Raw genomic sequence first — 12,499 nt, forward strand, 5'->3', positions numbered from 1 at the left:
TGTGATGAAGTACACTTAATAAGGACATGAATGCTTGGGTGTTTGGTAAGGGGATAGTGAAAACATCTTTTGATTGGGGATTTGGTGTTAGCTGTATCATGTGTTTTAGAAATTCTCTCACTGATGCTTATGAAGGTAATGGATTATGTCTAAGAGTATAACTGATAGGAAGAATTAAAAATATTTGTTTCCAGTCTTCTAATATTGTGAGGTAAAAAACAATTGCCAAATGTTCATTTTTTCCTTAGAAAATATCACCACAAATGCACACGTATGTATATTAATACACATATACATAAGTCTATATGATATTTGTTCCAAGTACACTTGTGGCAAATTTATATAATTATATAAATTATATATAAAACTATGAATTACATACATACATATGTGCACACCTGTATACAGTAGGTATTTCACAAGAACCAACTTCAAATTGCTTGACATCAATAACAATGCTTAAGTAGTTCATGTTTATATTAAATTTCAGTAAGGATGAAGTTACATGTAGAGCTGGAGTGTGCTGCATATTTTCTGTCTCTGGAGTACACTGACAGCCCTCACAGGGGAAGAAACATGCATAATACCAACCCATCTCTTCATTGATTCCTTTCTCTTCCCTTCCTCTATTTTTTTTTCTTAAAGAGAGTATTTATCCCCTGCGTCAGGCTTCCAGAGTTTACAATTCCGATTGCTAGAAAACAAGATTGGTGTTCTTCAGAGTTCCAGAGTCCCTTACAACAGAAGACATTATCGTGATAACTTCAGGGGAGAAGATAATAAACTGCTACTTGATTCTGAGCAGGAGAAAACCCTTCTGCAGCTCGTGGAGGTACATGCCCTGCTGTTTTTCCGATTAACTAGATACCTCTTATTAATTTAGCTTCTGCTAAATCCAAAATTTAAAACTCACGTTAGAGTTGGGTTATACATTCATAGCAAATAAAAAGAGAAAAATGTATGAAATACAAACCTTGTAATTTCAACTTATAAAATAATGAAATACAGAGAACTTTCTTGAGAAATTAGAAATATTTCTGTAATTTATTATATGTTAATATTTAATTACTCCATTATGACACATACAATTCTTTTAAACATTTCTGCTAAGCAATGTTCATTTAGGTATTTCTTTTGTTAACTGATTAAGTATTCAATTTTATGTATATAAAATATAATTGAAAGCATTTCACTTGAGTATATTTCTTAATTAAGTCAAATTACTTTAGAATTTGTTATAATACTTTAGAATTCTTTCCTTTCATATTCATTTTCTCTAGGATCTATAAGTAGCCTTCAAGAATTACTAATTCTAGTCAGGCATCAGTGGCTCATGCCTGTAATCCTGGCTACTCAAGAGGCTGAGATTTGAGGATCTCAGGTCAAAACCAGCCTGGGCAGGAAACTCTGTCTCTTTTTTTTTTTTTTTGCGGGGGGGGGGGGGGCCGGTCGTGGCGCCTGAACTCTGGGCCTGGGCGCTGTCCCTCAGCTCTTCAGCTCAAGGCTAGCGCTCTACCACTTGAGCCACAGCGCCACTTCCAGCTTTTTTCTTTTTGCTTATGTGGTGCTGAGGAATCGAACCCAGGGCCTCGAGCATGCAAGGCAAGCACTCTACCACTGAGCCACATTCCCAGCCCCTCTGTGAGACTCTTATCTCCAATAAACCACTCAGAAAACTAGAAGTGGCACTGTGTCTCAAGTAGCAAGAGGTAGAGCACTTGCCTTGAGCTAGAGAGCTGAGGGATAGTGCCCAGGCCAATAGTCCAAGTGCCAACAACAAAAGTTACTAATTCTAGTTTTTGCAATTAAATTATGAAGGGAATATTGTGTTGTTTGTTCTTTCTTCACAAAGCCTTTATGAATGCAAATTAAATGTTTCTTTTCATGAGTTATACTATGTTCTTGAATCCCTGAGTGTTATGAATATAAACTTAGGTTACTATAGTTTACATATTGTTATATAATTATTTATTAATATAGGGTCAACATTACAAAGCTAATTTTAAAACTAATTACAAAAAATATGCACATCTTCATGAACTTTGTTTTATTTCTAAATATTGAATAATCTTAAAATAGATTGTATAGTCAATACAGTGCCCCTGAAAAGAGATATTATTTTATATCTTCATATTTTCTTCAGCTTCTAAAATATTCTTTGAGACTAGAAACCAGAAGATATCATTAAAACAATGTAATATAATGTAAAATAATTGTATTGTCAAAGCTTATAGAATTCACAAGGTTAATTGTGAAGGTTAAATGTGTTTGTAACTTAACTATCACTATTCCACAATACTGTAAAATATGTGAAATGTATGTAATCACCTAATCTCAATTTAAAACCAAAACGAAAAGTGAGAGAAGGGATGGGTTAGGAGTGATTGGTGGCAATGTTATCAGACACCTTGTATTCATGTACTGTTTTGTAGAATGGGAACTTCTTTGTACAACTACTTAAAAATAATAATTTAAAAGTTCAAAAAAACCTCTCTACAACATAGAAAGTATTAGCACATTAGGAATTTTTAATTTTAAACTTTAACTTTTATAATCATAAATAAATTATATAGAACATGCAAAAAAAGGGCTGGGAAGGTGGCTCAGTGGTAGAGTGCTCGCCTTGCATGCATGAGGCCTGGGTTCGATTCCTCAGCACCACATAAGCAGAAAAAGCTGGAAGTGGGTGCTGTGGCTCAAATGGTAGAGAGCTAGCCTTGAGCTGAAGAGCTGAGGGATAGCACCCAGGCCCAGAGTTCAGGCCCTATGACTAACCAAAAAAAAAAAAAGGTATAGAACATGCAGAAAAAAAAAAAAAAAAAAAAAAACAAAAGAAAGGACCCTTTGCAACAATGAGATGTACAAGTCTTTATGTCGAAAAACAAACTTTACAACTTTGGTGGGGGGTGGGGGGAGGGCTGGGTGGGGGGAGGGGGAGTATGAGAAGGGATGGGAAGGGGAAACAAAGAGGAGGCAACAATGCTTGATAAGAAATGTACTCGTTATCTTGCCCATGTAATTGTAACTCCTCTGTACGGTATTCTCACAATAAAAAATAAAATAAAATAAAAAAAGAAAAACAATGTTTAACTACATTCATAGATTGTAGCTATTCACAGCTTCCTACCTGGAAGCTAACTATGACTCCCATAAGTATGTACCATTTAAGAAAGAAAGAGCAAATATTATTAATAATGACTACCTTAAAGATCAGGAAATTAAAACACATCAATTTCTATCTCATAAATTAAATAAGCTAAAGGAAAAATTATTAAATCAATTTGTGTCAACTTTTTCAAACTTAGGAAGAGTTTTTTGCTTCAAGTTTCTAAAAATAATAATGGTATATTTTATATGGCTTGAATTTTACCATGTAACTTATCTAAAACAATGATACTTACTTAAGGCATGGCTAGAAAGAACACCTGGTTTGGAACCTCATGGATTTAACTTCTGGGGAAAGTTAGAAAAGAACATCATCAAAGGCCTGGAAGAGGAATTCATACAGATTCAGGTATTTATGATATCATGAGTTAATATGAATATATTAAGGGTGATAGCGTGACAATACTTGGGCTTGAACTCAGTATTGACACTCTCAGTTGGCTTTCTTGTTCAAGTCTTCTGCTATAACACCTGAGCCACAATTCCACTTTCTTCTTTTTGCTATTTTATTGATGACAAGAGTCCTTCAGATTTGTCTGTCCACCTCCTCCCCCTTTTCCTCCCTCTCCTCCTCCTCCTCCTTCTGTCGGTCTTTGGGCTTGAACTCTTTGCCTGGTTGCTTTCCCTCAGTTCTTCAGCCCATGGCTAGCGCTTTACTATTTGAGCCACAGCGCCACTTCCGGTTTTCTGGTGGTTTTGAGGAGATAAGAGTGTCATGGTGTTTCCTGCCTGGGCTGGCTTTGAACCTTGATCCTCAGATCTCAGCCTCATGTGTAGCTAGGATTACAAGCGCGAGCCACCACGCCTGGCAAGTAATGATTTTTTAAGAAGTGCAGTGAAGCTTATCCTTGCTTCACTTTTAACATTGGTAAAATGAGGATATCTATGTTAAATGTCAGGTAAGAGCATTAAATATAACCCATGCTTGGAAAGCATTTAAGAAAAAATCTCCCACGTTATCCTAAACCCATGCCAATTCCCCTGCCTCATCCCTCACAAACAGTATCCATATGGATTATTCCAATAGCCATTTTTAGTTCTAATTTTATTTGGTCTCTTCATAGCCCTTAATACTAACATTTACTTCTTTCTTGAACATTTTTTCCCCTAAGATTTTAGTAAACTGCCTCCAATGTTCTGTGTCTTAATTATTTACCTCTTTACTTGGTTTTATTTCTTTCTCCAATCCATAAATAATAGAGCTTTCATATATACTTTCTGTCCTGTGTAGACACAGGACAGAAATGAGATCATTAGATCATCATTAGATGATCTCATTTATACCCGTTGCTTCGTTATTTGTACTTACTCATCCATAACCTCCAATCTGAATATTTGCTTGGTTTTCAGACTACATATTTAACACTCTAGTTGGTGTTTCCTTTAAAAAGATCAATAATACTGAAATGTCCCTATGCACTCTCACACTGAGCTTGTTTTAGAGTTAAGGTGATTTTCTCCTTTAACTCTTCTAAGATCAAGTCAGTCATCCAAGAGTAGGTCTTGCTCTCACTTTCTTCAACCACTTCTTTGAGCTGTCACCAAATCTGACCACATTTAGCTTTCAAATAGTTCTCAGATATCTCTGTTTCACCCACCAATAACATTGGAGAACAGAGGGTGATGATGTTCATCTGGCTAAGTAAAGCCTTGGTTTAGAATTTCAATAGACAGTGTAGTTTCTGCTAAGAATCCTTCGCTAAGGTGAATTACTTTATTTCTGTGTTAAAAAATTGCATTTAAAATTATCTCACTAAAACGATAAAATAAAATTATCTCAATATTGACAATATTATGTCCCTCTTTCATTCATCTTAGTTGATCTCTCACAATTTTATTTTATTCTTTTGGTGACAGTCCTGGGATTTGAACTTAGGCTCTGGGCTCTGTTCCTGGGGTTTTCTGCTCAAAATTAGCACTCAACTACTTAAGCCACAGCTCTACTTCTGGCTTTTTACATGGTTAATTGGAGAAAAGAGTCATAAACTTTCTTACCTGGGCTGGCTTAGAACCATGATCCTCAGATCTCAGTCTCTGAGTAGCTGGGATTACAGGGGTGAGCCACTCACACAATTTTTTTAGGAAGAGAATATTGGAAATTTTCAAATTATTTAAATTTATATGAAAGGGTAAAACCAGTGTGTGGAAGATTCCTTTTCATATGGAATAATTGCTCAATTGTAATATTAACAATAAGATTAAATATTCCAGGCACACACTTTTAGCAAATTGAGAGTATATTTCTCCTATCTAAAGCATTCTAAAATAGGAATATATTTTGTCTCTTGAGAACCTTCATGAAATTTTTCCTTAAAGGCTAAAGAAGAATCTGAAGATAAAGAGGAACAGATGGCTGAATTTCAGAAGCAGAAAGAGGTGTTAATGTCCTTATTTGACGAAAAACGCCATGAGCATCTCCTTAGTAAAGGTAGATACAAAATTCTTTCAAAGATTCTTTCCCTGGAATATATATATCTCTCTATATATATGATATATGAGTATGATCATGTAATTTTATAAGACTATCAAACCTAAATGAGGAAAGTAAAATAAAAATTGCTATTCTACTTAAACAAGAATTGGGTCAAATCATCTTTCACAATCCTAGTTAACAAGTTCCTATGCCCACTGTGTATAAAATAAGCAAAATCTTTCCTACTAATTGCTATCAGGGATGCAAGGGTAAATATTACACAGGTTTTGTTGTTGTTGCATGTTTTTTATTGGTGACAGAATTGGGGCTTAAATTTTTGTTGGACTTTTTTGCTAAAGGCTGGCTATCTACCATCTACATCTCCACTATCAGCCTTTTTGTGGTTGATTTTGAAGATAAGTCTCTCAGATTTATCTGGCTGGGCTGGTTATGAAGTTTTATCCTCAAACCTCAAGTCTATTCCCAAATCTCAACTGAGTAATTAGAATAACATGTGCAAATGACCAGCATCCAGCCACAATACAGGTTTCAACAGGCTCACAGCCTCAGAAGGAAAGGAAAGGATCTCATAGTAATTAGGTACTCTGTGGTAGAGGTAGGAGGAGGAGGGAAATCCTTGTGGTTTGGAGGTTTTAATGGAGGAAGTGTTGTCTAGGGAGACCAGGAAATGTCCCTAGGTAGACTTTTGGCACAATTCACTTCCTGAAACTAATAAATATAATTAGGGCCTTTATTACTTAAATCTCTTATCTATTTGGACATATTGTGTTCACTTTGATTTAGAAATTTTATTGTAATATGCCTTAAAATTTTTGAGAAAAAGACAAGATAGAAGTAACGAGTCCAATATGTGGCATAACATGATTTTAGCTAGAGTTTCCTTCTATAAGGTTAAATTCATTACCCTTAATAAGGTTTCCAAGACCTTTGGTGAAGGTTGACAAACCTTATTTTCCCGCTGTTAAGGGAAAAGCTTTCTTCTAGTATTTCATCTCTGTGCAGCTTAAGGCGACAAAAGCAAATTTTAAGTGAACAAGAGAAAACTACTTTTTATAGAAGTTACATTTATTTTTAAATAACCAGCTTATCCTAACATGTTATTTAGAGGTTTTAAAGAGATGACACTGTTCAAAAACAAAGATACTCATTACCTGACTTATGTAACTGTAACCCCTCTATACATCACCTTTACAATAAAAATAAACAACAACAAAGTTAATGTATTAACGGCACACAGGAGTTTATTGTGGTATTGCCCATATGTATATATAATATACTTTGATCAAATTCATGCCCTACCACTCACTAAAGGTTTTGAGGACTATAAAATTAAAGTTTATCTATATTATAGAAACATGATATGTACCTATATTACATATTTTTGTGTGGGTGCTTACACACACATACAGGGAATAAAATTAATCTGTGGCAGGGTGTTGGTGGCTTATGTCTGTAATTCTAGCTACTCAGGAAACTGAGATCTAAGGATAATGGTTTGAAGCCAGCCTAGGCAGAAAAGTTCCCGTGAGACTATTATCTCCAATTAACCACTCAAAAACTGGAAGTGGCACTGTGACTCAAGTGGTAGTGTGATAGCTTTGAGCATAAAGAAGCTTAGGGACTGTGCCAGGACCTGAGTTGCCCCATAACTGACAAAATAAATGAATTTGAATATTATATTGTTTTCTAAAAATATGTCCACTTAAATTTTTAAAAATTATCTCCTTGATAATTTTAAAAGAGATATCAAGTTAATATGACTGCTGTATATTATCCATGAAATGAAAGCTTGCTGTGTGTCTTGTAGGTGAAAGACGACTGTCATACAGGGCACTCCAGGGAGCACTGATGATTTACTTTTACAGGTAAAACTTATCCGAACACAAGAGAATTAGATATAAATCACATACAAAGTATACCACTTATATATTGGAATCACAATACAATATATTTAGAAAAAAAGGAAATATTGTTTTAAACTTTTGAACAGAAGTATAATTCTATCCCTGTAGCAGATTATATGGATATGCACACACAGATTAATCAAAATCATTTTTATTAAGTCATATAAAATAGTATGGGCCATAAGTAAGTACCCTAAAAGGCCAAGTTCAAGTTTTCTTAGAAACTGCAATGTGTTCTGTCCTTTGAACTATAAGCTTTTTTCTTAACTAATATTTGCCATCTATTTTATCAATTTCAAGTCAAATTGCCTTCCCTTTCTGAAATATGCACTAGCCTTGGAGTGTTCACTTCCTCCTTTTCAAGGGGGTAAAGGTTATATGGGAGCCTAAGCCACTGATTGGCTCATCAGTAGCGGAAAAGATTCAAGTGTCTACAGGATGTTTTACTTCCTTGTAATTTAACTTTTAAAACCCTTCAAATCTGTTCCTTCAGAGTATCAACATAAACCAAACCTTTTTTGTTTCCTATACTCAAAATTAATATATACCATTAAAGTGAAGCTATCCTGAGCAAATTAAGTAATCAGAAAGTTGAAAAACTTGAGGAAAAAATGGGGAAAATATAAAAAGTGAAAAATAGTTCTCTCTGTGTGTGTATGTGTGTGTGTGTTTGTGTGTGTGTGTGTGTGTGTGTGTGTGTGTGTGTGTGTGTTTAATCTAGAAGCTTTTGATTCATTTGATTTAGATTTATACATCTTCCTTTCAAGAATCTGTTCAGAGTAACTTTGGCTAATTACATCATATATATCTTATAGAACCACATAGACTTCACATAAATTCTAGGAAGTAGTATTATTAGTATTTGAGAGGTAAAGAAAAACATAAACTGAAAAGAATCCAAACTTGTCACCACTCCCATGGGACCAAATTTACATTTTTTCCAGGGCTAATTATAAAACTCATGTTCTTCCAGATCAACTGATTCTCTTAAAGAAATATCTTCTCACTCTTTTGTGTAGGGAAGAACCTCGATTCCAGGTCCCTTTCCAGTTGCTGACCTCTCTGATGGACATAGACACACTCATGACGAAATGGAGATGTAAGTCTTCCTCTTGCCTTCACAGTCCTTCTCCCATACTTCTATTCTTTTACTCCAATACTCTTGGGGACTCATCAAAATATTTTAATCCATTTCAAATCAGAAAGAAAATGAACTTTAAGTCAAAGAAAATGTTTTAATATATAATAGTGATCCATTCATCTAATGCAAAGCATTTTCAAGTATAGCTTTACATTCTCTTTTTTCAATGGAGGAGGGTTTTCCCAAAGGCCAAACTGACAAGGATCCATGAGAAGTCATTAAGTGGCCATTCTGCCCTTGTTGCGCTTACAGACTCACTGCAGTGATGGATGGAGCCCATGCCATGTGGGGTGCTAGGCAACCTACTGTCCTCATTTGGTGCTCACAGATGAGCCTTCCATCTGGCTAAGTGATAAGGTGTCAGCCTTTTCTCAGAAACCATCATCATTACCAAATCCTTGTTTTTAGAATATTTACCAACTAATGGCATCAAATATCCATGTAGTAAATGTGTTTGCCTAGATAACCATGTGTGCATGGTGCATAGGATGCTGGGCAGCAAAGCTGGCACTGGAGGTTCCTCAGGCTACCACTACCTGCGCTCAACCGTGAGGTAAGAGGCGAGTTCTTCTCTTCATTGGGGTGGCAATCACCCAGTCTGTTTCTGCACATTTGTACTGATAATAGCACATTTGTAGTTAGCTAACACTGCTCCTCTTGGTCTTTTGGAGGAAGTCGTATACAGTCCTCCATGGTGGAATTTCATCATTTTGCTTCTGTGATAGAAAGGGACCTGAAAATGCTAAGTGTCTTTGCAAACTTGTTCCAGCTCAAATTTTCAGTAACCTACAGCCATCAGCATCCATTTTCCTAATTTCATCTTTGCTAGATAAAGAGCACAGCTAAAACAATTTCTTATTTCCCCATGTGCCTATTTAATATCATAAAACTACTTTCAACTATCAAAAGAGAGCCTTTTATAGTGTTTTTTTGGGACAAAAGTCAACATTTATTGAAGACTTAAGACATGCTCAAGCAGCTTCCAGGGCTTGTATATTCTTATTTTATTTAGTATTCCCTATTATAGATAAATGGGTACATGTGAAAATGAGGGGAAATGGCTCCTTGGAAAAGAAGAATCATCAATAATGAATTAGATATTCATATTTATTTTGCCAAATTCTTTCATTGTCCCCATCCCTAATCTTACTACCAAATTGAATGACATACAAAACACACAGGTTAGAATTGTTGTTATTGCATATTTTGACTTTCCATGATAATAAATTCTTGATCTTACCAGGCAGTCAATGACTGTACTAAATAAACACGAATATCACAGATGCCATTGCCATTGTACCTTTATCTTATTTGGTCTTTACAAAGGCCAACTAGAAGGAGGAATTGTAGGTTTTCATTTATAGAGGTAGAAAATGGAACACTAGGGCCGGGAAGGTGGCTCAGTGGTAGAGCACTTGCCTTGCATGCATGAGGGCCTGGGTTCAATTCCTCAGCACCACATAAGCAGAAAAAATAGCCAGAAGTGGCGCTGTGGCTCAAGTGGTAGATCTAGCCTTGAGATGAAGAGCTGAGGGACAGTGTCCAGGCCCAGAATTCAGGCCCCATGACCGGACCTCACCCTCCCCCCCCCAAAAAAAAAGAAAAGAAAATGGAACACTAATGTTCAAACCGTATGTCTAAGAGTTTTGTGATTAAACCAGAATTCAGGCCGAGATTTTTTTGACTTCAAGCAAATGTTCTTCCTTCATAAGGCTACATCCACTGAAAAAGTGCTACAGTTTAAAATAGCTGACTTACAAGCTGAAAGTAACAAACTACACTTATAATTACACAAAGATGGTATCTTAATGTATTAGGTTGTCCCCTTATCATAGTTATTTGGTAGCTAATGTGAAGTTGGGAAATATTGTCCAATGAACAGCTAAGAACTCCATGCACAGTTTGCACACCATCTGGTGAAAACAAGAACATGCCATTAGCATTATGAAAGTGGCAGGACATTAATGGTGTTAAGTTTTAATCTTTATCTCCATGGTCTGACTCAACAAAGCACAATACAATCTTTCTTGTGTATGTGTGTGTGTGTGTGTGTGTGTGTGTAAGGGCGAGAGAGAGAGAGAGTGTGTGTGTCCTTAAACTCTAGGCCTCAGTACTTGCTGTCCTTTAGGTTTTCTCTCAAGGCCTCAAGGATAGCACTTTACCACTTGAGCCACAGCTCCACTTCTGGCTTTTATTTAAAATAGTTAGTTGAAGATAAGAGACTCACAGACTTTCTTGCCCAGACTGGCTTCAAACTGTGATCCTCGGATTTCAGCCTTCGGAGTAAAGGCATGAGCCATTTACGCCCAGCCTAACAAAATGCGCCTTAAAAGTATGAATGTAGCCAGGAAATGGTATCTCACACTTGCAGTTCTAGCTAATCAAGTGGCTAAGCTCACGGTTCAACACCACCCTGGGGGGAAAAGTCCACAAGACTCTTTTCCAACTAACTAGCAAAGAGATGGGCTGTAGATGAGGCTCAAGACAAGCAAACTGAGTAAGCTTGATGCCCTGAATTCACAACCCTATACTGAGGAGACAAAAGCATGGAACATGAAACAGGAACTTTGGTTATGAGTAAATAACTAGCAGTCTTAATAATGCTACATAACATAATGTATACATATATGTTTATATGTATACCTACATAGATGTTTGGGTGTAAGTATACACATATATGCATACAAATATGTTATATATATATATGTGTGTGTGTGCTATTCACAGCAGATAATACAATTTTGAATACATAGTATAGCTTTTAATATCAATTATTAAAATATCTAAAAGAAATTAGAGAAGAAATGTTTAGATATTTCATGTGAGCAAATCTTACATATCTTCATCTGTATGTCTTTCAGTGACAGGTACAAGGTGTTTGTGGATTTATTTAACCTTTCCACATACTTGGTTTCTCGACACTGGATACCGAAGACAAACCCAATGATTCATAAATTCATCTACACAGCTGAATACTGTGACAGCTCCTACTTCAGCAGTGAAGAATCAGACTAAACTCATGAAAATTCTGTGAACAATATTGATTTCTCAGGCTATTTTTTTATTTTCTAAATTCCCATCAACGTCTGGAAATTCTTAGGGAGATGTATTTTTACCTTTAGTTCAGACCAATGGTATGTTGATTCAACTCTGGAAAAAATTTTATTGCCATCAGTTTGTGATCATATAAAATGAAACATCAAGAAGAGAAGTAAGCTAATTGTAACATTGTACATGTTTTTATTAGAAATTGTGTGTGTTTGTGCATGTGTGTGTGTTATATTCCTATAATTCCAGCTACCTGGGAGGCAGACACAAGAAGGATGGATGGTGGTTTGAGTCCAGCCAGGGAAAAATATTAGAAAGACTCCATATTATAATAGGCTTATACCTATTATCTTAGCTACTCAGAAAGATGAGATCTGAAGATTACAGTTCAAAGCCAGCACTAGCTGATAATCTTAACTACAATTAACCAGCAAAATGCTGGAAGTGGAGATGTGGCTCAAGTGGTATTGAGTGCTGGTCTTGAATGGAAAAGTCAAGAAAGAGCTTGAGGCCCTGAGTTCAAGTCCCTGAAACTGGCACAAACATTAAAAAAAGAAAAGAAAAGAAAAGGACATGAAAGTAAAGACTTCATCTCAAACAATAAGCTATGCATGGTGGCACATTTAGGTGGGAAAATCACAGTTCAGTGCTGGCCATGGGCAAAAGTGAGACCCTATCTGAAAAAAACTAAATAAAAAAGGATGTTTTGTGGCTATATGGTAGCATATTTGGCTAGCATGAACAAGATCTTGAATTCAAAACCCAGCAATGACAAAAAGAAGTCAAAATTTTAAATTCAACTTCCCC

General features: G+C 35.8%; 1 protein-coding gene across 1 annotated transcript in view; it reads left to right on the top strand.

The window, feature by feature from the left end:
* Tdo2 (tryptophan 2,3-dioxygenase) overlaps window positions 1-12,091 on the top strand; it is a 31,897-nt gene extending 19,806 nt beyond the window's left edge. Inside the window, exons 8-14 of the mRNA XM_013029854.1 lie at window positions 646-832; window positions 3,407-3,514; window positions 5,482-5,593; window positions 7,407-7,464; window positions 8,523-8,602; window positions 9,107-9,197; window positions 11,506-12,091. Coding sequence (XP_012885308.1) covers window positions 646-832; window positions 3,407-3,514; window positions 5,482-5,593; window positions 7,407-7,464; window positions 8,523-8,602; window positions 9,107-9,197; window positions 11,506-11,659 — 790 coding nt within the window. The 3' untranslated portion in view covers window positions 11,660-12,091. The remainder of the gene's footprint in view (window positions 1-645; window positions 833-3,406; window positions 3,515-5,481; window positions 5,594-7,406; window positions 7,465-8,522; window positions 8,603-9,106; window positions 9,198-11,505) is intronic.
* The last annotated feature ends 408 nt before the right edge of the window (window positions 12,092-12,499 follow it).

The sequence above is a fragment of the Dipodomys ordii genome, unplaced genomic scaffold (genome assembly GCF_000151885.1).
Source record: "Dipodomys ordii isolate 6190 unplaced genomic scaffold, Dord_2.0 Scaffold123, whole genome shotgun sequence".
In the NCBI taxonomy this organism is placed as follows: domain Eukaryota; kingdom Metazoa; phylum Chordata; class Mammalia; order Rodentia; family Heteromyidae; genus Dipodomys; species Dipodomys ordii.